A 26,917-nucleotide genomic window follows, 5' to 3' on the forward strand; every position below is an offset into this window, starting at 1 on the left:
ACACTGTCTCCCATCCCATCCTCCTAGGTAAACTCAGCAAGTGTGGGTTGGATGAGTGGACAGTGAGGTGGGATGGAGAACTGGCTGGCTGGCAGAGCTCCGAGGGCTGTGGTCAGTGGCACAGAGTCTAGTTGGAGGCCTGTAGCTAGCAGTGTGCCCCGGGGGTCAGTTCTGGGTCCAGTCTTGTTCAATGTATTCATCAATGAGCTGGAGGAAGGCACAGAGTGCACCCTCAGCAAGTTTGCTGATGATACTAAACTGGGGGGAGTGGCTGACACACCAGAAGGCTGTGCTGCCATCCAGAGGGACCTGGACAGGCTGGAGAGCTGGGCGGAGAGGAACCTCATGAAGTTCAACAAAGGCAAGTGCAAGGTCCTGCACCTAGGCAGGAAGAACCCCAGGCACCAGGACAGGCTGGGGGTTGACCTGTTGGAAAGTAGCTCTTCTGAGAAGGACCTGGGAGTGCTGGGGGACAACAAGTTAAACATGAGCCAGCAGTGTGCCCTTGTGGCCAAGAAGGCCAATGGGATCCTGGGGTGCATTAGGCAGAGTGTTGCCAGCAGGTGGAGGGAGGTGATCCTGCCCCTCTCCTCAGCCCTGGGGAGGCCTCCCCTGGAGTACTGTGTCTAGTTCTGGGCTCCCCAGGACAAGAGAGACATGGCACTCCTGGAGAGAGTCCAGCGGAGGGCTACCAAGATGATTAGAGGGCTGGAGCATCTCTCCTGTGAAGAAAGTCTGCGAGAGCTGGGCCTGTTCAGCCTGGAGAAGAGAAGACTGAGAGGCGATCTCATCAACGTGTACAAGTATCTGAAGGGGGAGTGTCAAGAGGATGGGGCCAGACTCTTCTCTGTGGTGCCCAGCGACAGGACAAGAGGCAACGGGCAGAAACTGAACCACAGGAAGTTCCATCTGAACCTGAGGAAAAACTTCTTCTCTGTGAGGATGACAGAGCACTGGAACAGGTTGCCCAGAGAGGTGGTGGAGTCTCCTTCCCTGGAGAGATTCAAAACCCGCCTGGATGTGATCCTGGGCAATATGCTCTAGGTGACCCTGGTTGAGCAGGGGGGTTGGACTAGATGATGTCCAGAGGTCCCTTCCAACCTAAACGATTCTGTGATTCTGTGATTTTGTCTCTGTAAATTTGTGACATTTTTAACGATTCTTAGTGAGTTGGCTTAGTTTTTTCACTTTCTTTTATTTTGTGGTTATTAAAGGTGCTATTTTTCAGCCAATCTCTTGCTTTTCTTCCTAGCCTACTTCTGCATTACACTGTTCATGTAGTTCCTTTAGGGAATTTACGACTCTTCGGTACTCTTTTTTTTGCGAGCTGCTTGTTTCTGTCTTCCCAGTTATGATGAATTCATTCTTTTCATGGTTGTGCTTTAACTGGGAGAGTGGGTATGATAACCTCTTTTAAACTGTATTTAATAAATAGCTTACCAGGTGCACTCTGAAAGTAAAATTGCTTTCAATATCTCCTTTATTTTCTTTCTGAGGGGGGTGTATCAGAGTGTGTACACCCTTGAAATACAGAATAACCATTCCTCTTTTCCCCAAGCTTACTTTTATATTGTCTTGTGAGTTATTTCACCAAAACACGCATGGTTATTTTCCATACTTCTTGGCATGGTTATTTTCCATATTTTTTACATTAGTATGCAGACACAGATGTTCAGCAGATTGACCTACTTTCTGCTAATTTTTTCTATGACCTTAGTGAAAATATCTTTATTATATCTACCGTATGGTTTATACTCATAAGTCCCTGTTGATCCAAAATTAGAGTCTACCTAACAAGATTGGCAAATCTGCATTCAAAGGATAGTAAGGTAGAAGTCAGTGAGCCAGATGAGCCTTATGCACCTCTCCATAATATCTTTTATTCAAACTCTTGATGGATAGCACAGCTCTTGGGATGTCAATTTTGTTCAACAAATGACTTCCTTGAGGTATTCGGGAATAAGCTATCAAAAAATTTCTGATTCCTTGTTGGAATGGTGGTCATTACCTTTGGAGCGTTTGTCCCCTTCTCCACTATTGGAGTTACTCCAAACCAAAGCATAACCCTAACTGAAGCATAACTGTGAATAATTAAGATTCCAGTTTTACTTGTCGTCTGAAAGACAGGACCATGAGTCATGCAAATCATGGTGCTGGAGCGGAGCATACGTTCAGTTTTTCTCTGAGAGCAGACCACCACACATTGCATTAACACGATCATCTCCTACACAATAGTGGTATTTACTAGAGAGCTAACTACAGTTACTCTGTTATGCAGTTACTAAATGCAGTGACTAATCAGTGTTACCTGATTAGCAGTGCTGTAACTTTCATTGCCTTAGGTTTTGGGGTTTTTTTTTCCTTCAGAGCTGAAAGCTATTTTCAGTATGATAACCAATTTTATCCACAACAAAGAATTTCTATTCAGGAGCTCTCAACTGCAGCCACTTTCATTAGACGTGTAAGTATCTCTTCTAAGTTGGTTATTTTATCTTAAGATTTGCCTTCTTGTTCAAGATTTCTTGCTTTCTTAAAATATTTATTTCTCTATAAAGTGCATTGGTATCTTCATGTTTTTCTTGGCATTTCCTTTGCTGAAAGGAGTATTTAAGGAGTATCACAGGGATTGTCTTTATAAGAAAATTGTTAAACTGAAGAAAGGTTTTCAGGATGTAGCTATTTGTGTATTAAGATCTGTAATTATATGATTTATGCAGTTATGTTTTAATATACTAATATGACTTTGGAGCCATTATAGACAGCACATGTCATCTAATTATCGATAGATATTATTGAAACTAAAATTGTTAATTTTGGGTAACTAGGTTAGTCAGAAGAGACTTCCCAATGCATTGTGCAACTTATCTTCTGAGAAAGGCAGAAATACCTTGTTAATTTTGGGGTTTTTACCACCAAAGAAGTTCAAGCCATAGCTTATGATAAAACTTCCCATGTGGGAAGCCTTTAAGGAAATTTATGTTGATAATCTACCTTCAACATCCCCTCAGATCTTCTTTTTTACACAGCCTTGTAGTCAAGCATACATGTTGTCTGTTCAAATAGGTACTCAATCAAGTGAAGACTCAAAAGAACTTTTAGCAGCTATGGTAATTTTCCTGATATTCTTTCAAAAACCGCTCAGCACAGATCTCAAGGGGAACCAAAATATAAAATACCTCAGTATCTCTTTGCTAAAATTAAGTGTCCCAGGACATTGTGGAACATTACCATAATTTCCGTTTACAAGTCTCTGTATTTGCTGACCTGCAACAGAGAACCAGCTCTTCATTTCAGTTTCACTTTCTAATCATTCAGAACTAAATGTGATTTCAAAGACAAACTATCTGCTAGGACTATTCTAGTCAATTTCCCCATACCTACTAGTGAAGAAACTGCGTTTTGGACGGACTCCAGGCAAGAAAGGAAGAGATTTCAATAACTGTGATAGGAGACGGCTAAACCAAATTTAGTAATTTAGTAGAGGTGGAGAAGAAATACAAGCAGAAAAAAAAAACTCGAGTTGGTTAAGCTTTGCGTGGAGAAGGAGTGAAGGATTTGCAATGTCAGTAATAATAAAAGTTGCATAGCAACATGAATAGTTTGCTTTTTCCATTATTCGGAAGTAAAATGAAATATTTTCAGCAGGATATATTTGTCTTCTATGTGTTTTTTCTGAGTGATACAAGAGTGTTAAGGCTTCTGTCTGAAAGAACCACAAAGAAACAAAAAAAAGTGGGCAGTAAGAGCTGACACAGAGACTGGTCTGCCCACTACAACCCTAAGTAATCAACAGTGAAATCTCAACTAATGCTGAAACAGCAAACTCAGACCAGGGTCATTGCAAGGGCAAATGTTTTCTCAAAGATATATTGTGAAAAACATGGCAAAATTTGCAGTGTGGGGAGGAAAAGAGAGAAGCAGAATCTTTTACATTCTTCCAATTTTATGACGATTGCTTTCTTAGCAAAGTGGCAAGATATGGCAAATTCTTCTTAAAATTCATTTGCATCTTCTCATGTCTTGCAGCTGAGATAATAAGATATTTCAAAAGATAACCAGTGACTTAAAGATCTTCTTCAGCATGTATTTGGTTTGACTTTCTCTGCGCTGCTTATGTAGGTCCCAGGACACTTTGCAATCTGTATTCCTCTGTTGGACTCCTGAATAACATGAAAGCTAAACACGAGAGCGTTTGGTCAGATGCCAATGGTAAATTTCTGGGTTTGATACCAGAAAGTGGAACCTGCCTGTTCTGTCACTTCCTCATTGAACAATACCCTTTCTTGATTCTTCTGTTTTTATCTTCTTGCTGCTTCATTCATGTAAGAGTTAGATGTTAATATTCCTAAATATGCATCTTCACTGTTAATGGCTTTCAGGCTTGTGTGTTTTACTGATATTTTGATTTTAACGAATTTTAACTAATTTATATCTGTATAACATGTTTTAACTACATATCTTTCACATTACAGTGTACAAATTTAAGAATTCTTTTGATGCCTATGCCTTCAGCATCATCTTTGTCTTTTCACTGTTCTTGATATTTTATCTGCAGACTGTTGATAACTCTTGTTATGTCTTCATGGCTTGTAACATCTCCTTTTAGGCTAGTCTACACTTAAAAATGCTGCTATCTTCATTATGCTATATATTATTCTTTTATTTCTCTTCATTTTGTATATCATTCCTAATTTTGACCTGAATAGGTTTTACAGCCAGGGTATTAAATTTGCACTTCCTCATTCTTCCTGTTCTTCTCAAGTGACAACAAAAGTACACCGGGAAGAGCTCACTGAAATTAAGTGCTTGTGCATTTGTCCTGTTTGTGTGTAACCTCTTGGCATGCCGCACCATCTGAATAACAATGTTCAGAAGACAGAAAGAACTCTTGAGTTTAAATTCTTCTGTCAACTTTCCTCAACTTTTGCATGAAGTTGTACTATATATGGCTGTAGGGAGAACATAGCTTAGTCCAAGCAAGTATAAAAAGTTGAGGCTGAGAAGGTCCTGACTGAGAAACTGAAATAACATTTTTGCTATCCTTTTATTTTTATTTACATAATCATTTCAGAATTTTAAATTCTACATTTAAAATTGTTAATTCAGAGTTCTGCACATTAGGAGTTATCTAAAAGCCAAAGAAGGATCCTTACAGACCCTCTATATTTTTGTGTGTGTATATACATACTTATACACCGTGTATATACACACACATAACTATATACGTATACATATATCTCCAGCTGGTGGCTTAGCAACCACTATTTGTTGTTATGCAGCTAACTGCGTTCCCAATTTCCTCTTCCATCTCACAGGTATTCCCAGTCAACAGCCAAAATGGTAACTGAGATAGAGCAGAAGCTGCGCTCAGGGGAGAGAGAGAATCTTGTCTGTACTCCCTTGTTGTTCCTTTTCAGTGTGACAAGATGATTGCCTTGCTTGAGCTTTAAGTGTGGTCCTTCTCTATATTTAGACATTGATTTTGTACTTTTTTCACTTAGGTTTTTTTATTACAAGTTGGCAGAGAACAAAACAAACCAGATGACTGCAAAATTGAAGCAGGTTCTGTTAAAATATAGATGAAATGCCTAAGTTTAATAAGACATCCTTAATATGGCTCCCTCCCAAGGGTCAGAACTTACAACAGCTGAATTATTAAAGTGGAGTATGGAGAGCTGAAAGAAAAGAGAGATGGGAAGGTGCAGAGGTCTGATAATACAAGCACTCATTGGTTATCACCTGCTAGGAGCTATAGTAGCCAGGTTTCCAATGAGACAGTATATTCCACTGTGTAACAACAGCAGCCTATCTTCAAAAGTATTTGTTCTGCGTCATGGAGAGAATAATGGCAGAGAGCCTCAGAGCACCGTTAGATGGGCCTCTGGAAAATGGCAGCTGCCCCTACAGAGGTGGAGGAAATGAGACAACGTAGTCAAGTACAGAAGTCACAGAATCACAGAATGGTTGAGGTTGGAAGGGACCTCGGGAAATCATCTAGTCCAACCCCCCTGCTCAACCAGGGTCACCTAGAGCACGTTAACGGGATCGCGTCCAGGCAGGTTCTGAGTATCTTCAGGGAAGGAGACTCCACCACCTCTCTGGGCAACCTGTTCCAATGCTCTCTCACCCTCACAGTAAAGAAGTTTTTCCTCATGTTTAGATGAAACTTCCTGTGTTTCAGTTTCTGCCCATTGCCTCTTGTCCTGTCGCTGGGCACCACAGAGAAGAGTCTGGCCCCATCCTCTTGACACTCCCCCTTCAGATACTTGTACACGTTGATGAGATCGCCTCTCAGTCTTCTCTTCTCCAGGCTGAACAGGCCCAGCTCTCGCAGACTTTCTTCACAGGAGAGATGCTCCAGCCCTCTAATCATCTTGGTAGCCCTCCGCTGGACTCTCTCCAGGAGTGCCATGTCTCTCTTGTCCTGGGGAGCCCAGAACTAGACACAGTACTCCAGGGGAGGCCTCCCCAGGGCTGAGGAGAGGGGCAGGATCACCTCCCTCCACCTGCTGGCAACACTCTGCCTAATGCACCCCAGGATCCCATTGGCCTTCTTGGCCACAAGGGCACACTGCTGGCTCATGTTTAACTTGTTGTCCCCCAGCACTCCCAGGTCCTTCTCAGAAGAGCTACTTTCCAACAGGTCAACCCCCAGCCTGTCCTGGTGCATGGGATTATTCCTGCCTAGGTGCAGGACCTTGCACTTGCCTTTGTTGAACTTCATGAGGTTCCTCTCCGCCCAGCTCTCCAGCCTGTCCAGGTCCCTCTGGATGGCAGCACAGCCTTCTGGTGTGTCAGCCACTCCCCCCAGCTTAGTATCATCAGCAAACTTGCTGAGGGTGCACTCTGTGCCTTCCTCCAGGTCATTGATGAATACATTGAACAAGACTGGGCCCAGGACTGACCCCCGGGGCACACTGCTAGCTACAGGCCTCCAACTAGACTCTGTGCCACTGACCACAGCCCTCGGAGCTCTGCCAGCCAGCCAGTTCTCCATCCCACCTCACTGTCCACTCATCCAACCCACACTTGCTGAGTTTACCTAGGAGGATGGGATGGGAGACAGTGTCCAAAGCCTTGCTGAAGTCCAGGGAGACAACATCCACTGCTCTCCCCTCCTCTCCCCAGCCAGTCATCCCGTCATAGAAGGCTATCAGATTGGTCAAGCATGATTTCCCTTTGGTGAATCCCTGCTGACCCCTCCTAACCACCTTCTTGTCCTCCAGATGCTTAGAGATGGCATGCAGGAGGAGCTGTTCCATCACCTTTCCAGGGCTGGAGGGGAGGCTGACAGGCCTGTAGTTTCCTGGCTCCTCCTTCTTGCCCTTTTTGAAGACTGCAGTGACATTGGCTTTCTTCCAGGCCTCAGGCCCCTCTCCTGATCTCCAGGACCTTTCCAAGATGATGGAGAGTGGCCTAGCAATAACATCCGCGAGCTCCCTCAGCGCTCGTGGGTGCATCGCATCGGGGCCTGTGGATTTGTGGCTGTCAAGTTTGCCTAAATGATCTCGAACCCGATGCTCCTCGACCAAGGCAGAGTCTTCCTTTCTGCAGACTTTCTCTCTTGTGCCCAGCGCCTGGGATTGCCCAGGGCTGGCCTTAGCAGTAGCAGTAAAGGCTGAAGCAAAGGCGGCAGGCATTCAGCAACTCTGCCTTCTCCGTAGCCTTCCTTGCCAGGGCACCCGGCCCGTTCAGCAGCGGGCCCACATTTTCCCTAGCCTTCCTTCTGCTGCTGATGTATTTAAAAAGAAGTCTTACTTCCATATCCTTCCGTAAATGAGAGCAGCTTTTCTGGTTAGTAGACCAAAGGAGGGGAAAGAGGGGAATTCTTTTCCAATGTGCTTAATACCCTTTTGATCACAGCAAGTAATATCTACCCAGAAGGTACACATAATTAGCCCTAATTATATTGTGGTCCAGTTTAACTAAGAAAGAATGAATATACTGCATCAAATTGAGACATGAAGTTAATTTAATTTATTTTTAGCAGCGTATGATGGGTAAGGGAAAACCTAACAAAGGCACTTTTGCTGCTTTCTTAATTGAAAGATTTTTGATGTGAACCAGGCTGAATTCCATACGTTTTAGAATCGTCCAAAGGCCAAAGCTTTAGCAAGGGCTGAAAGCCAAAAATTTCAAACATGAGGATAAGCCCTCAGTAATTTTGAATCTTAATCTTTTTGATACAGTAAAACAGCTTTGTTACCTTTACCGGTCACAAAAGTAGGATATAGTTTCATTTAGTTTTGTAGACAAGAAAAAAGTTCTCACTAAAAGCAAACATCATGTGTGAGAGGATGGACTTCATAAACAGCTACTTAATGCTTTTTCTTTTTTTTTAACTTGTGTCTGGACTGTACTTTCTGTACCAAGTATTAATGTACAAACTGAGAGTTTAATAGATAGCAAGTGTATGATGTTACCAGAAATGCACCTTTACTGTAATATCACAAAAATAATATCCTGTCAAGAAGCAGATGCTGGGACTTGGGACCTAGTTTACCTTCTTCTAACATAGGGTTGCAAAAGCCAAGTCCATTTTATTTGGGAGGGGAAGCAGCAGGGCCCTGTGACTTCTCTGTGTGAATGCCTAGTCCGAGGTATGCTAAGCAGTGCCTCTGCTACACAAAATAACAAAATGCTATTAAAAGTGTAACAAAATATAATGTATGGGGGAGAATTTTTGAATACATAAAGAGACTTCCTAAGGAACATACTCACGTGCAATTAGAGATGGGCCTTAGAGAACCCATTGTATTTTCTAAATTTTTACTATTTCTGGAAATTTTTTCATCTTTATCGCAAAAAGCTTGTCGAACATTAAAAAAGCTTACAAGTAGATAAATTATTGAATCGTTTTTTGAAGACAGAGTTTGTGCCAGCAAGCAGGTTTTTTTCTCCTGCTCTAAATAGTTGCATGAATAGCATAAACTACAGCATTTTTTTTTTCCCTCCAGTATAATTGCTTCTACATGTCTTTTCTTTGCCCTATGTTTTCTCCCATTTTTCCCCAAATATTTTTTTCCCTGGCTGTAATTCTTTCTGTCTTGGTAGACGCTCATTGCATCACCTGACTGGCTAAACCTTATCTGTCTTCCTAAAAAAGGCTCCCATCATTGTGATTTAAAGCAGTGGGAGCCAGCGAATCCTGCACTTCTCTTCAGGATTGCTTCCGTGCTTTGTCATGTTCGCTGTTATGGCTGAAGTAACCGAGTTGTGGTGAAACTGTTGTAAATGTATTGCTTCTCAGTGAATACAGAATCTACCACTTGGAATCTACCACCAAATGAGCATCTCAGAAAATCAGTTTGCCATGTGGTCTGTAGGGAGAAGTTTTGAAATCTAGAAAAGCAACAGATGGTGACCTGGCTTTAGTTATTTATGCCTTTGCCTCTTTGTGTTCAGGCTTCGGCGTCTCTTAACTGTGGGTTGTGCCCATCCTCTTCTTCCCAAGGGTCACAGGAGAGTCCAGTGGGGCCAACAAAAGCTTAGAGATGTATATATTTATTTAACAAAGAGATAGCAAGTAATTAATCACATTAATTAAAAAGAGAAGAATAGAACTCAGGAAAAAAATTAATAAAGTCAGATGATGCTGACTTATTGTTTGCAGCAGCTCGGTTCCTGCAAGAGGGAGTGAGGAGCTGCTACAATCTCTGATTGCTAATGTACTATGTATACACTTATCAGGGAAGAACTACCTGTAAGTGCTGGCACCAGCTCAGTTCCTCCAGGATTTGGGGGGAGGGGGAGGGTGAACTTGCTGTGACAAGGGATTACAACTAATTCTCTTTATTTGCCCCTGAGGAACTGAATTGTTGCCAGAAATTAAAAATAGCTATCTGATTTCTGGTTGCGGAGATCCCATCTTCAGTAATGGAGCTGGGAAATGGATTGGATTTCAGCATTGTAATGTGAAGTGTTTAGGGACCTTTTAGCTAAGGAGGAATAGAGCACAAGTGCATGAGAGACATTATTTGCATACGGTACAGTAATAATGTGATGTAACAACCTTTGAAGAGTAGAAGACTATAGATGAAAAAGCAGTGCCAAGGACATGACATCTCTGTTAACACATACATGACAATGAAAGGAATTATGATGATGACACAGTGAAAGGAGTAATTTAAATTATTCATAGCAATTACTGAGTTCTAAAGTGAAATGTTTTATTCAAGAAGATTATCTGGACATTCCTGTTGACCGACATTTGAAAAAAATTCCTGTTGACATTTGAAAATAAAAACAAACTCTTATTTGGGCTTCCTAGAAAATTAACCCTAATATTTAATAGCGTGTCCCTAATATTTAATAGCGTGTCAGAGTCTATTACTTTCTGACCAGGTTCTTTAAGTTATTCCACAGGGGGAGGGCGTAATGTCTAATATCAGATTTACTTAGCTGAAGATAGTTGATGTTTGTTAGACAGGATTTTTGATTTAGCAGAGTGATACAGCAAGATACACATGTAAGTTACACTTGGCAAAATATAGCAATTACAATATATACATTTCAATCACAATACCAATGTGCTCCCCGTTACCGGTCTCTGTAACATGCTCACCGTCACAACCTTGGGCATCCCCAGTCGCCACGAAGGACTCCGTGGATTGAAACCAGCTCCAGCCTGTTGCTCTCCAAAATTCTTTTGTTAGTTGTTCAGTTTTTATGTTGGGCTGAGCCACATATACACTCCTGCCCCATGCTAGTCTAGCTAACTCAGGGAGACAGTTACACGCTTTTGAAGAACTGAGGGAGATTTACACAGCCAGTTGATCCACTCAAACGAGCTGTTTGTCTAAAACAAAGACCACCATCTGGTCCCCTTTGTATTGAGATAAATTCAGCTTTCTGTGCAACAGCTGTGATCAGTCGCACCCTGTGTTCTCCCCTGAGCTTCACGGGCACATGCCCAGCTCCTCTGAGCCTTCTTCCATTCTCGGGGTTTATTGGTCACATAGAGACCTAACAACTCTGTAACTCCCTTCATGTATTTATCTTCTGGTTTATATTGTGCCAACTCTGAGTAACATTTCTTCTAATTTCTAAATAAAGTTTATTCACAGCCAAATTATATCCGTCTGTTTTTTTTTTTTGTACCAATGCTGAACAGCTTTTCTTTCCTCTCACTGTTTATCCTGGTGATAAATAGCCATAATAGCCCCTTTAGCTTTTGCTTCTTAGGTGAAGCACACTTTTGGGCTTCTTACCATGTCAGATGCTCTCCCTTCTTGATTATTTAGAAGTCTTTCATTGTATTTGTTCTGGTTTGAATTAGTCTTTCTTGAACGTAGGTGATCAGAACCACACATGCTGTCTCACTATCTTGTACCTTCTTGGTATTTTAGAATCACATTTTCCTTTTCTGTGGCTAAATCACACCAACGACTTACAATCACAGCATATGATCAATTAGTATATCCGGGTCCTTCTCATCCTGTGTTACTTCTAAGTAGTGTATACCCAATCCTACAGCAGAAGCTTTTGTTATTTGTCCCTAAATTCCTTGTGATTTTTGTACCACTGAATTTCACTTCATATCTCTTTCTTGAGTTAAGGCTTTTCCAGTTTTGTCTATATGTGTATCGCTGGTATCTCCCAAGTTTGCGTCATCAGTTAGTTTATTTTGTCAGGATACTTCCTAGTTTTGGTGTTAATGCCACTGATGAAAATCTTAAATAACGTTCATGCCCAGACTGACCCTTGAGGCATTTCAGAATCTCCATCTAAACTGATTTCCTACTTTTAGGACTAGCCATAGTAAGCCCCTTTAAACCAGTTCCTTATTTTATAATTACTTCATTTTCTCGAGGTCTATTAACAATTTCCTACTTACCAATTTCTCATATCATTTGTATTACTGAAGATACACCTTATTTCATCTGACCAGAAAACAATTTATCAATAAAATATACTGAATCAGTCTGCATATACCTTTGGTGAATTTATGTTGCTTTCTAGCCCATTTATCAGCACATCTGCAGTTAGTCTTTCCGTCAAAACTTCTAGAACCGTCCCAATGAACGATGTCACTTTCTCTTAGTCTTAACTATAGATAGACCTAGGCTTCATAGGCTTCCACAGTTCACTTGATAAACAGATCTAAAATACATGGTACCTGACCTACAGTGTTTTGTGTCAGTTCTCTTGTCATCCTTAGTGGAAATAGAGAAAGATCATAACTTTTATTTTGGGGCCATGCCTGTAGACCATCCTTAATCACTACCTTTTCCTCTTTTTATTATCTCTGTTTAGATAAGATGGTAGAATTTCTTGAGTGTTTTTTTTTTTGTTGGCTAACAAACAGTTGCAAAATCCAACTCCCGCATTCTTACTTGTCTGCAACGGCAAGACACAGATTTCTTTTTGATTTTTTTTTTTTTCCTTCTCCATTTTTTTAACTCTTCACACTCTTGAGGTGATAATTCAGGCAAGTAGGTTTCAAGCCCCTTCACATTACCTTTCTCGCTATACTTGAAATTTAGATTATTGATACTTTAAATATATTTAGTGAAAAGAAATCCCAGGCTTCCTATGCATTCTTGGGCTCCTCAGTCCAACTGATTTTACCGTCTAGGCTGTTAGCATATTCAAAGTTTACTTATGTAAATCAAGGACCTTAGTTACAGATCTGTTTCTCTGTATCCTCCTATTTAAGAGAAATCAAATTGCAATCACTCGATGCAAGCTTCTTTCTATAACCAGATCTACATCTTCATTACCTACAAAACCAAGTTTGCAACAGTCTTATCATTTGTTGTCATGGTTTTGTGAAGAAATGAATCAGCAATCAATCACATACAGGAATGTGTGTATCCTGTGTTGCATATCATACAGTAGACAGCCAAATCAGCTCTACACTTACTATTTAATGGGCACAGTTATCTAAAAAAGTATAACTGCTGAATGGAGATGTATTTTAAGAAACTGAAGTGGTTATGTCACAAACACTGGGAAGGGAGAAGATCTGATGGTTGCACAATAGAGAGAGTACCTTCTGTCAAGCTTAAAGGTCATCCAGTGAGGCAAGGGTATGACTTGGAGAGGACAGCTGTAAAGCATTCATTAGGTCAGTGGCTCATTTTGCTGACCTGTTGATGAGTTTATCCCATATTTACAATGCATAAAGGCCCCTTAAACATTTTGGTACCTCAAGAAGCAAGGCTTGAGGGTACTGCAAAGTGTTTATTAAGGCTTACTATTAAAGCAATGGTTTCCCTGTGAAATGTGTGGAAAAGACTTTTCAGATATCCCACAGTTTCTCAACCTAGAAAAACATATTTTACGCTTGTTTATCTGGGTCCCTTGAAAGACAAAAGATAATCACTGAAAAATCATTAGCAGTACTAATGACCGTAAAATCATATGCTTTTTATTTAACATAAAATGAAACATTAAGATAAAATACACATTTGTCCATGTGCTGAAGAACTACTGTATTTTACATTCATTTATAAAGCAGGTAGTTTTACATGACGAAAATAAGTGGGGGAAGAGGAACAGAATCTGCAGTAAGACAAGCCACAGGGCAAGCTTTTGCTTTTCAAAGTGCTATCTCTTAAGGGCACACAGATCTTAAACAGGTTAGAAACAGGCTGTTTTTAGCACTCCTCAGATCCCTCTTAATGCTGGTGAGAAGCTAAGGTGGAATCTTATACAGCAAAACAAGTGAGAACTTGTTTACAAAACAACCCTTGCCAATATGCATAGCTGCAGCACAATGAACCACATTTGTCCCTGATTTGATTTCTCATTTGCTGGAACTGGCCCATGCACTTTTTAAATGCTTAGAAATTATGTTACTTCATTCTAAAGAAGCATGCTGAACTATAATTGTTTATTTTCCTGGTACAAACCTTGCCACATTTCTTATTTGACTGTTAACTTGCAAAGGGGCTGTGGTACGGTATGGGCTTACGATTGCACAGATTTATGGCAACGGAAGGCGCTACCACCTTTCAGCTAAGTCAGCTGTTTGTGGGCATATCCTTGGTATGCCTCTGGATACAAGATAAGAAAAAAAATTGTAACTGAAACCTCTGTCGCTGAGGTTTAAGATAATGCCTATCACCTCTCAGCTTCAGGTAGGCTAAGAGCATGCACACAGTTAAAAATATCTCAGCTGACAGCCAGTCATATACCAAGCTGCAGTAGCTCCACCATGTTCATTTACAAGCCTTTTCCCTCAGAATCAACTTGCTGACTGTGTTGCCTATTAGTTCACATTCCTGATGTTGACCCTGGAATTCAGCTGTGACTGTCTTTGGAGGCCTAACCCCCAAACGTTAAACTCCTGGCACAGCTTTTCCAATATAAAATCTGTAATGCAGCCTCTGAGAAGTCTAACCAAAAGATATGGGAGACCAATTAGCTTTAAATTTGAAATTGGGATAGGAGGGGATGGGAGATGCAGCAGTACCAGGGGATTTAGGAATGTCTTCTTAAAAAGTGCAGCAGATCAAAACACATTACTAGTATATATTTTTTTCTAACCCATATATGTTAAATATGAAAACAAACATAAGAGCTGTAATTCCATCTCAGGTCTATGGTAACTTTCCAAGGTTTAATGTTACCAGAAGACTGGGACGAAGCTGGTCTTATTATGTACACTTGGCTAAAATATAGCTCTGTGAGTGTACATATATATATGTATAAATGCACACACATCTGCACAGCCCCCCCCCCCCACACATATACACTCTATGCATATATATATTTACCCAAACCATGGGACCTCCTTTATAGTGCAACTGTTTAGAGTGAAAGCCCCACTCAATGTGCAGATAGCAAGTTTTAACAAAATATTTGGGTGCCATGTTTTGTTTTGTTTTGTTTTGTTTTCCAAGAGATTCTAATAGTAATTGAAGTGGTATAAAAATACCAGTTGTGTGCTTTTTCACTTTTCAGATTTTTATTTTTAAAGCCTGACTTGTTAATGCCTCTTCTTTTTTTCCCCACATTCAGCTTCCTTCCCCATAAGTCCCAGTAACAGAGAGTTGTTGTAGACACCTCCAATTTATATATAGGACTCCTGCAATTGCTTGCAGGACTAGTAGGATAGTGTAAATGTAATTTGAGCTTCACCTAAGCCAAAACTGACATAATTAATAAAAAAATAGGGATGAGGCAAGTACACTGTGCCTCATGCATTGTGGAGCCATTTCCAGGCTTCTCTCATTGATCACTAATTATGGCTCCAGATGAGGAGCTGACAAAGGGCCTCTTTCCCACCTGGATACTACTACTCAGACCTCTCGTAGTGCAGAGATTTGTATTCTTGCTATATAGGTAGGACCGGGGCCAGCAATTAAAGGGGCTGCAAATCTAATACAGTCTTTCAGAAATAGCTATTTATAGAACAAGCAGTATTAACCTGCTACATACGGCAATAAACAGGTAATTCCATGAAGTAATTTCAGGAGGCAAGGGCACGGATGCAGTCGTTTTCAACACGTGTTGTGTATTTCAACTTAATCCTAAAAGGTATTTAGCAACCTTAGCTCTTACCAATTTCAGGGAGAGGTAAAAGTACAACAACCTCATGATTTGGACCCTTTTGTTGACTAGTGTGCTCTGCAGCTGCTCTTTGCAGTATGTACTGGATAATCGTTCCTGAAGTTTGCAGCCTTTATAATTTCTCATCTAGCTGACATTTCTGAAAACATAAAATTATGGCCAAAACTAATATTCCATTGCAACTGGTAGGAATTAAAGCAACAATGCTTGGCAAAGATGTTCTGCCTCCATAAATTTGTGCTCCTGCCTCCTGGAAATAGGACTGCTGTTGGGAATAAGACCAGCAGCCTTAACAGGTTGACTGGAGCTTCCTCTTAGGAGAATCTCTAGGGAGCCCATTCAAGTACAGCTGATGAGAAGTCAGTCCATTTCTAATAGCTGCAAAGATGTATCGTCCTCTCCTGTGAGATTTTGACCTAAATTCCTACAAAGCAAAACATCTGCTTGACAGTGTTTCCTTGAAATCACTGGACTTTTGGTATACTGTTTGCGTTCCTCATAAGCACCATAGGATGCTCACACAAGAAATCAAGCTATCAGCAATATTTATTAAAATTCCAGTGACACAAAAAAAACTGAGTAGTTTCTGATTGTGTTTTGGTTGAGTAGCTTCAGTACCAGTATGTATGACTCTTTGGCTATAAAGGTAGCATTGCTTCTATAAAAGATCCACCTCAACTTCTTGTCTTCTCACCATAGATTAACTATTCTGGGTGGTTATGAGGCAAAAAAAAAAAAAAAAAAAAAGAGCATTAACGGAAGGAAACACAAACAGGACACAGGATTGAAAAATGTTCTGTATGCTCTACCTCAAACTGTTAAACTATTCTAAAAATCATTCACGACTGAACTTCTGGTTTCTCTACTACTCTAATCTGCTGATCAGCAGCTACTGCAGTGGTGCAGTACTCGTATCCCCTCTCGCTCTCTTTTTTTCCCTCTTCTTTTTTTCTTTTAACATTATTACATACTCAAATCCAACCAGCTCAAATACTTTTTAATACACTGAAAATGTAAAATAAAGAATATATGATGTACATACAGTATATATATACATATTTCAAATACTTAAAATTCTTATGTAAAATATGATCTTCTATATTATTTGTGTAAAAATACAACTTTTAAAATGGTGTCAACTTGATTTTTCTGTACATACCCTCTATTCCAATTTAAGTCCCTTTTAAAAAGGCAATAGACAGACAAAGTTTTAGTATCTTCTAAATTGTGTTTACAGGCCTGTTGTCAAAACAAGAAAAGCACTTAGTAAACAATATTGGATTTTTTTTTTTTTTAAGAATTCTCATTTTTATTGCATTAATGGAAAAAACAGAATCTTTTCAGTTCTCCTGCCAGTAAAACTATTCTTGGCTTTGATGAGAAACTGCATACTCCCAATACCCTGTTATCTAGTCCATAAATCATCCTTTGTCAATTTTTTTATAGATACTAAAATATATATTACTTAAAATATATTACTGTAAGCTCTTAAAATTGATCTTCCACTATATCAAGTGTATAGCATTAAAAAAAATAGGCAACAAAGAAAATTCTGGATATCATTATTGTAGCAAAGTCTTGAGCTGTTCTCCCTGTAAGACACCAGTTGCAAACAGACTCAAAGTCTGTAAGACACCTCTCCCACCATGTTAATTCTGCATATATCAGATTAGCTGAGGATGCTTTGCAAAGGTGCATGGTGCCAGAAGCACTAATATCCTAGGAATGGTTGTCTTCCCTCCTGTAACAATTAAAAGCCATGCTAATCACAGTGAAGTTAATTCACGGTTGTACATGCCATCTTTTGTCCTTCTGCCTCCACTGTAACCACTGCATTTTCAGAAGTGGGCTTCAATTTTGGAAGTTCAAACTAGTGCCAATCCACTTAGCGTATGACTGTTGAGAGCTGAGCACAATTCTCTCTTAACTCTTGCAACAAATACAGTCCCTTAGCAAAGCCAGGTTCTGAAGGCCAGAGGTGGCTTTTAAAGAACTGAGCCTAAGCAAAAGAATCCCAAGTAAAACTCAAAAAGATTTCCCAGGACTTTAAGCATCCCTGGAGAGACAGTTCTAACAAAGAAAGACTGCAGCCCTTTGAGCGACTTCCCTGAAACATATCTACATTTCCTGCTTCCAAGTTGCATTGCTTTAAGATGCTACAAGTGCGGCCTACCACCAGAAAGGTGGTAGGTTCTGCTTCCAGCCCTACTGTTGGCCACGTGCTTCCACTGACTGCCACACCACTTTAGCACTTGTGTGGCTGCACAGCACTGAAAACTTACCAGCAAAATCATGGCCAGGGCTGGCACTAATCCTTGTGCTGGGAGCCCACATTCATCTGGTTTAAATCACTTGTCAGACTGCAGCCTCCCTGGAGGAATGAAGCCAGACTCTCGTTTCAACTACAGTATCTACAGCTGTGTTCATGTGATGGCAAGAGCTGGCCCCATGATATTCTTTACTGCCTCTGTGGCAGTGTAAATGACACCTGTAAGAAGTAAAGACCCGTGAGGATACCTCCTGGCAATTACTGATTTGACTAGGAACTTGCTTCCCCATCAGCTATTGCTTACTGCCATAGAAAAGCTACAACTCTTGACAAGGGTAACTGTAAAGAGTATTGGCCTTTCCTTTTGATTTAAGAAGGGACATAAAAGTTTCAAACAAATTTCCTTCCCTGTGTTACTAATCTGTATCTCAAAACCTTAAACTCCTTTCCAGAACTGCATTCATTGCTCCACTGCAGCAACTTGCATGCGATTTTTTCCCCCCTTTTTTTGCATAATCCTTTTTTTTTGCATAATCAGTTTATATTTCCAGTTCTCTCATGCTGCAGGGTTTGGATTGTGACCCAAAAGGGAATATTTAAATCTGGGTATCTTTTCTTACTCAAGTGGCTGTTACTGCCACAAACATGGTTTGACAGTAGGCTTTGTAAAATGTTTTATCTCAGCATTTTATTTGTTATGAGAGCATTTACCATAAAGTGCTGTTATATACCTGGGGCATCAAAGTCTAATGTTTTAAACTATGTCACAACATCCCTTTTAATTATAAATCCAGTGTGAAAGCAGGTTTATTACCTTGCTGGAAGGAACAGTAGGAAGGTCAGATGATGGGAGGAGTGGAAACTGAAGAGAGGAGCCTCAACAGTAAGGCAGGCAGGCTAATACTACTTAGAGAATACTCCTACACAGGCAGCAGCATTTTCCCCTTATAAAATCTGTTATTCAATAAACACTACTAGAAAAACATGCAAAAGTATCAAGGTTCTATGTAGACTTGTACTTATATTAAGTGATTATTACACAGATCCCTGTTATTTCTTATGGTTTCCTAACTATTTAATGCCCTCTTGCAAACCTATGGATATTGTTCCATCAAGTTCCACCTAGGCGCTCATTGCATACGATAAAATCAGAGACGTGCAGTTAAAAGATTTTTTTTGTCTTAAAAAGGAATAGAATAAAAGTGCTGATCCATTAAAATATAACTAAGGCACTGAACAGAGTTGTAAACTTCCAAGTCATTATATAAGATGGCCATGCTGTCCAATAACAAGTCTGGGATCCTACTGAAATTTTAGTGGTCGCTATATATCCAAACTTGATAGATCTTAGATCTAGTTCTCTTCTTGCTGGGCTGGTAACTACAAAGCAGATGTAAGTTCCTGCAGTACTACGCATGAAACAGCAGCTTCTTGTATTTCCAAAGTAGACTCACAGAGAGGATATGTGGCAGAGAAAACTAAACCCATATACTTCAGGGGACACTTGTAAAATTTAAAGGAAATAACAAGTAGGAATCGTAGCTAGGGCCTCTGACTATTTTAGAAAATGCTGAGAAGAGTAATGAAACAGTCTTTTAAAGTGACAGCAAATTTAAACAAACTTACAGTTTTTTTCATTTATAAATTTAAATTTGACAACAAATTTAAGAGCTCAAACACTAGGATCACAGATCACAGTGTGCTACTTCTTCATCATCTTCTCTTTCCTTTTCTTAGGCAGCTTTGTCAGCATAGAAAAATTACATGGATAAAAGTCAAGGTGTGAACAGATTTGGTCTAATTATGTCAGTAAAATCTCTTTGCTCTTATTTGAATTTGATGCAAGAGTGACTTTGTTGGTTTAGTTTGTAATGAGAAACAATCTTTAAAGTAGATTAATTGTCTTATACGGGAATGAATATGTCTGAATTAGGATTACAATGCTGTAACTCTTCTACGTAGACAAGGCTTGAGCTAATAAGGGAACTGAAAAAGGAAACATCCTGCCATCAGTTCTTCACTTCCTAAGGTACACAACCTGAAACCACATCAGTGTCTCCTGGAATTAAAAAAAAAAAAAAAATTGCAGAAATTCATGTCTTACAGAAGAGGGAAGCAGGCAGTAAGAGGTTACTGTCCAAATCAGTATTATTCTTATGGACAAGTCAACCCAGAAAACAAGATTATCCTTTTTACAGAGGGTTCATGATTGCAACAGTAGAAGCTAACCTGTCTTTGCTGGCTTTTGTCCCTGCACATACATGCATGATGATGGCAGCTGGAACACACCCAGATGTGGTGTGTTTTCTGGGCAACAACCACTAACAACGCATATTTAGTATGACAGAAATATTGGGAGTAATTTTTCTGTTTTTTTTTTTTTTTTTTTAAGATTTAAGTGGTAGAGTTTTAAAAAATTGACAGTTTATAATAACTACATTCTTTTCACCACTGGATAGCTAAGCAGCTATGCATAATTCGAAAGCAGGAGTCACTTGCTCCCCAATAAATTTAAGATGAGCAAAACTAAGACAACAATATACTGCAGGTCTTATTAATTCACACATAATAATCCTGGATTGGAGGATACCATGCACTGCCGACAGGGAAGGAACATTTTTTATTAAGAAGTGATTAAGTCTGCAAACTCTTTTTATCATTAACAAATAAATCACCACCCACTCCTTGGAAAAACACACTGTGTTTCACAGGCAGTATTTCTGATCTTTAACAATAGCATGCCAGGTTCTCTTCTCATATGAGAGGGAGGGAAAAGGGGGAAAGCAGTAGTATAGTCAAATGGAAAGAAGAAAAAAAACTTAGGACCCCAGCTAATAATACAGTTTGTCATATTGACTTCGTTAATATTGCTTCATCTTAAAAAGGCCTTTGGATTAAAAGTGAATTCAGTGCTTTTCCATCAAAAAGATATATAAGATTTTTACCTGACCATGATCCAGTATTGTCCTCCCTCCAACCCCAACAGTGACAGTATGGAACTGGATGTGATTATTGAACCTGATGTTCTTTGTTTTGGAAGAGAAATAACATATAAATCCTTGATATGGTGTGGACATGTTGCAATACATCAAAATGCAGTTTGGTCTATGTTTTTTTAGCCAGCCTATCATAAATTCTTGTTAATGATGATAAAGTACCATTTTGTAACGGTTTTAATTTTGATTGATCAAAGTGAATGAATTTGTGAACATTGACACTCCTGAACGTGAAGAATGAATATCACTAGCTATGTCTCATGTTTATGTAAGGGACTGGCCATTTCACAGAATCACAGAATGGTTGAGGTTGGAAGGGACCTCTGGAGATCATCTAGTCCAACCTCCCTGCTCAAGCAGGGTCCTCTAGAGCATATTTCCCAGGATAATATACCCCATTACTCCAGTCCCCAAACGCAACATACCTCTGCCAGTCTTCCCCAGTCCTGACTTACCGTTCCAACTCATGCAATTCTGGAGTCAAGCCAAAGGATTTGGTATTTTAAAACACATTTGGTATTTTAAAACACAAATTTTTGTGTTTTAAAACACAAAGAGACATCCACTGAGGGCTAACGATGAGGCCTAACACGGTATTTGTTTTCCTTGCCCTATACTTAGCTAAATAAAAAAAATCTTCTATAGAATCAGAGAAGTCTGACTATTGTGGAGATTTAATGAGCCACAGCAAGCTTCCTGGAAAACAGTATGACAGAGGGTGACGTTTAGTGCACTTCAATTCTATAATGTACTGTAACAATTGATGGTTGGTAACCGTGGGAATGGCACTTTCCAGCTCACTTGAAATGCATAATAAAGCAGGTTTCTACTGAATTCTGAAGGTCCTGAAATGAAATGCAGTTCAGCACATATTAGTGATCTCTGCTTTAAATGGTTCCTGGAATTACTGATAATCACACTTACTGAGTTGTTTTAGTCATTTAAATTCTTGAATCCTATGGTTAGTACAGTTGCCTTTTTCAGTATTTACCAGTAGCAAGTCAAGATACTACCTTCCTTAAAACAATGTTACTGCAACTGACTGCTTGAAGAGGAGAGGATATGCAAATCAGAAACACCAGCCAATATTGCACAACCCAGTATGCCTTCCAGAAAGAGTCAGGCCACAACTGATGGGCAGTTATTTGAAAGGCTGGTATAACATTAAAGCCTTCCACTTCTGAAAAATTTGAATTAAAAATGAGAGCAACAGAAGTAAGCCCATTCTGGGGCTCCTGTTTCAGTGCTCTGTGATCAGTCAGTACAAATGTTTAGTTTCTTGATTATCCAGTTCTTCTCTTTGCCAAGAGAAAACCAACAGGCCACAGTTTTGCTGGGGGTTCATTCCCCCATCTAGAGCAGAGCTCAGCAAACATGCTGGATAGCAGGCTGGGGTTAATGAAACTGCAGTACAAGTCAAACACTATCTCCTAAAAGACTGAAAAAATATTCTTAAACAAAATAATGTGACATATTTACATAATTCCTTAAGTGCAAACTCTTGTCACAATTCACGTAGTTGAGCTCAATTTAGACTCACTGTACAAGGTGCTCTTTCTTTAATGAAAGAAGAACTCTACTCTGTATTCCTGATTCAGTAACGTGTCTCTTGTGCAAGGCAGTAAATTTCCTGTTTCTTCCCACTGTACTTTCAAAAGCAAAGAGAAAAGCCATCTTCTTCCCCATTTCATGTCTCAGTTACCGCACAACAAGGCAGGAGACACAGAGCTTAGAGGGGCCAATGCAGTCGTCATGGCAGAAGGCACCACAACCCTTGCACATGATCATGGCTTTCAACCTGCAGTAACATTTGGAAGGGGAATCCTCCATGCTGTTGTCTTCAGCAAAGGCTTGAACCGGGATGGTCTGACTGTGGCTACCAGAGTTCATAGCTTGGCTGGTGGGAATGGTGGTTACAGTCACAGAAAAGGACATGACATTCCCCATGCTACTAGACAACTGATTGCATTCGGACAGCCCAGTCATAAGAGACCCTTGGTTCACATCTGGAGATGTGGAGACATTTATTGTGCCACTATAACTGGGACCAATGAGCTGTGCGGCAGCATTGCCACACAGCTTTGGAGGATGCAAATGAGAATGCTGTGGAGACTGGTGCTGAGCAGAGTCTGATGACGGTACAGAAGAACCGAAAAGCTCAGGACTGCTATGCATTTTCCCCCTCATTGCGTGTGCCATTTGCTCTTGAGCTGCTTGAATAAAATCTCTTGCTAAGGTAGTTCCATCAAATGTCTGAACAGTCTCCTTGTTGACTGCTGCTTGCTGAGACATGACTGCTTCTGCTTTGACGCTCTTTTTAGCAAGGATGCTATAATCTGAAGAATTTATGCCATGTGACACCTGTTCTTTTTCACACTGATCAGAAACCTGGGTAGTCAGGGGTTCCTCTTTTACACTGGTATGTTCATGTTCGTCACCAGTGCTCTCATCGTCTGCATCTCCTTCATCACTGCTACTGCCATTGCCAGGGGTCTCCTCACAGTCCCCAAATTCTGTTTTTGGAGCATCAGCAGGACTGTTCAGACACAAGCGGTTTTCAGGGTTCAGGGAGAAGCCTCGCCTCAAACTCTCTGAACCACGACCGTACGTGGAAATGTTGAGCAGATAATGACCAGACATAGCAGGCTTGGATGTCCTTCTACCCATGAAACCCAGCATAAATCTCTGGCTGGTGGAACTGTTTTCTAACTGGAAACCTGAGTGAGTAAGGTTCAGTTGTGAAGGCTGAAGGACTGGGAACAAATTCTGCCTCTGGACCCTCTTGATAAGAGTCTGAAGGATCTGCTCTTGGGTTGTTTTACTAAGTGCCTCTTGGCACTGGTGCTGGTCAACGCTGGGATCCTTTCCTGAGAGGAGCTGAAATGTCCTTGGAACATTAGGCAGGGGCCTGTTCTGGCAAAAGATCTTTCCAAGCGGTTGCGTGGGTAAATTTGACTGTCTGTCACCACCTTCAGCTCCAGTACCATTCCCTGCTATGCTTGTAGTGCTGGACAATGCCGCTCTTTTTTCTTCATTGGAAGCTAATGGGACAGTTTTCATTTCTACTTTGGTGAGAGGCTTAGGCAGGATTTGTTCCAGGGGGACATCCTTCCCTTGAAGAAGCTGGGTAACCAAAGGGTTGTTAGCAGGAATACTGGAGCTTGTTTTGGGAAGGGCCCCACTTGCACTTGAAGTTACATGAGTTTTAAGGCTAGATATTACTGGCAAAGTATTAGAGGATGGAATACATACAACAGATGTTACCACACCACCAGCCTGGGCTTCTGAGCTTATGGATGCTAGTGAAGATGTCAGAGGGGAAGGAGATTTGCTTTTAGAAACATCTAAACTGGTCCCTCCTAAGGCTGTAGGTGCTACCTTAGTTACATTTGTGTTGGTATCTGCTGTGGACACAGTGACACAGATTGTTCCATCCCTGACAGCAGATGCCCCACAGGCCTGGTTTGGACCTGCTGGAGCAGAAGGTGCTTTCTCTTGTCTGTCATTGCTAACAGCATATGGGGAGCCTGAAACCTGATTTACAGTCTTATTTGGGGGGCTCTGTTTTATTCTGTTAATTTTGTCTAATGCTGATACCGCTGATGATGAGGAGTTGGTGCCTGTATTGCTGGCTGGAGTTCTGGATTGTAATGTGGAAGTTTGCTGTAGTTGTGCTCTAGAAAGACTGTGAGGTGGTGTCTGGTCCGTGGCCTGGGTCTCCATTTGGGTATGGGTACCTGTACAATGGGGAAGAAACCTTCTCGAACTTCCCCCGCTTCCAGTTCCTGCCAGTTCCAGTGCATTTCCTCGAATTCCAGTTTCACTGATTCCACTTGCTGCTGTGTTACTCTTCTCTCCTCCACCGCCGGGTGGGCCCCCACCACCTCCTGGTCCCGGCCCTGGGACAGCTCCCCCCGCAGAGGCAGCGGCAGCGGCGGCTGCCGCGGCAGCGGCAGCTGCTGCCCTCTGAGCCTTGGCTTGCTGGGCTTTCGCCTTGATGTCTGCCAAAGTTCTGGCCCCCGTTCTTCCAGGACTGGTAATTGAGGTTGGAAAACGTGCCCTGGGAGAGACCTGGCCCGCAGGAAATGGCATTGGGGAGATTCTGGAAACAGGAATCTAAAACAAAGCAGGAGGAAAGTACAATTGAGACATAGGGAACACTCAACGCATGCACTTAAACCAAAGCATTTAGAATTGTCGTCTTAGGGAAATCCCTTAGTTCTTACCGAAGTTAAATACAAAAAAGGACACGTATGATCTTTCGATGCCTGGTACACCTATGTTAAATCTATTTCAGTCTCAGTAACTCAGACTGGAAGCTCATCCCTTGCAGTCCCAGCTGAGTACATCATATGCCATTATTCATAAGTTTACAAGCTCCGTCAGAAAACTCCTATGCACTCTAAGGTGCGTAGTGCTCAGAACTCGACACCCATCATCCCTTATTCTAAGTTTCAAAGCTGAATGTGTTTATATGCAACTTACATACATTTAAAGGTTTGTGTCAGCATTCTGTTTTATTTTCAATTGCTCTTCTATCCCTGCATATCCACACTTTTCAATGTCTTTATACAAAGGAATAATATTCTGTCTCTGCCTTATGTCTTTAGGATACGCAGCCAGTCTTTCAGTTCCTTCCTCTAAAATAAGCTCGCCACTCCCCTCATCATTCCAGTTCACTTTATGTAGGTTCCTTCTTTACTGAATGTGATTAGAACAGTATACCCAGTAATAATGCTTTTCTGTCTCCACTGTAGAGATTTAAGTGAGTATATTTTAGGGTTGCGTTTGTTTTCATTTATCTGCGATACCTGGCTGACTCTCAGTTGTCTTCTGATTAACCAGTTCGCCACATCTTCCTTTTTTGAGGAATGACATATCTTTTACCTTTTAGAGGAAATTATTTCTGATCACCTTTAAATGCACTCTGTATTATTAAATTAACTCCCATGTTTATTACATCACACTGGAAGGTCAACCATTCTTCCTGTGTGATATTCCAGTTATCTTTTATCGACAATTTTCCCCCAATTTTGTGTCATTAACAAATTTTGTTTGTGCTTTCTTACTTTTGTGCCATACTTAGCAGTGAACATAATTTAAATAATGAACCACTTTTTAAATTTTGTTTGTACACTGCCTAGTAGAAAAGAATCTTAATATGAGATCAGAAGTCCGAGAAGATACAGTAATAGAGTAACTAAGCAGTTTTCTATTTACAACTTATGCTCAAGGCTCAAAACCAGGGAGTTAAATTTTAAATAGAGGAAATTTTAGGTAGAAAAAGCATAGACTCTATTCCACAGAAATCAAACGTGCGTATTCATGCAGATGTGACTGTAAAAAATAATGTTGTGCTGATTCATCCATTTAATAGCTCCTGTTCAGTATAACATCACTGAAGAAAGAATCAGAATTATCTGTACATATGCAATCTTGTAGCCACTTTGAGTAAAAGAGTATCCAACATTTGAAAAGAGGTTGTTTTTTATTTGCTAACTGGGTATTTCCCGGAGGTTTAGAAGCCGGTGGGTAATCCCATGAGCCGGATCTCAATTGCAAGAGAACAGCATTCTCCAAGCTGGAAACTTTTCTTTCATGCTTCCATTTTCCCTATTCTAGTGGTGATTTATTGTCTGTTTCCTTTTATATGTAGATTCTTGCTGAATCCCAGCAGCTAAAGGACTTTTGGAATTGAGATGTTCCCTAAAACAGTCTTTCCCTGCTACTTAGTCTGACAGCACACTGCATGCAGCTGGCAGAAATGGTAACTATATTATTTCTAGATGGTCTTGTTTTAATCATAGGTTTAATTTAGTTTCTTGGCTTGATACAATACGGGAAGCTGCTGATACCATTCTTTCTCGGCCTATTATTGTAGTGCTGGTCATATTCACACATCTACAAAGTTCTGTGCACTCTTGGGCTGCAACTTCCTTTGTTATTATAGTCTTGCAATTCCTCCTCAGCTCTCTTCAGTGCCCATTCGTTCTGATCTACAGTACTGCCTATTATACACATTCTTGGGCTTTCGCACAATTGTCAAAGCTTCTGGCTAACATGTCTTTTAACAGATGCATGAGTACGAGAGAGACTTCACTGAACTTCATTAGCCAGCCAGCAGATTCTCCTT

The 26,917-nt window shown here is 40.5% G+C and overlaps 1 protein-coding gene across 9 annotated transcripts in view; it reads right to left on the bottom strand.

Annotated features, from left to right (window-relative positions):
- Positions 1–13,350: 13,350 nt before the first annotated feature.
- The window catches only part of ASXL2 (ASXL transcriptional regulator 2), a 139,074-nt gene continuing 125,507 nt past the window's right edge, over positions 13,351–26,917 (bottom strand). For all 9 annotated transcript variants that reach the window (XM_068936651.1, XM_068936649.1, XM_068936650.1 and 6 more), the window contains one exon: positions 13,351–24,900. In XM_068936651.1, coding sequence (XP_068792752.1) covers positions 22,483–24,900 — 2,418 coding nt within the window. In that variant the 3' untranslated portion in view covers positions 13,351–22,482. The remainder of the gene's footprint in view (positions 24,901–26,917) is intronic.

The sequence above is a fragment of the Struthio camelus genome, chromosome 3 (assembly GCF_040807025.1).
Source record: "Struthio camelus isolate bStrCam1 chromosome 3, bStrCam1.hap1, whole genome shotgun sequence".
NCBI lineage: Eukaryota > Metazoa > Chordata > Aves > Struthioniformes > Struthionidae > Struthio > Struthio camelus.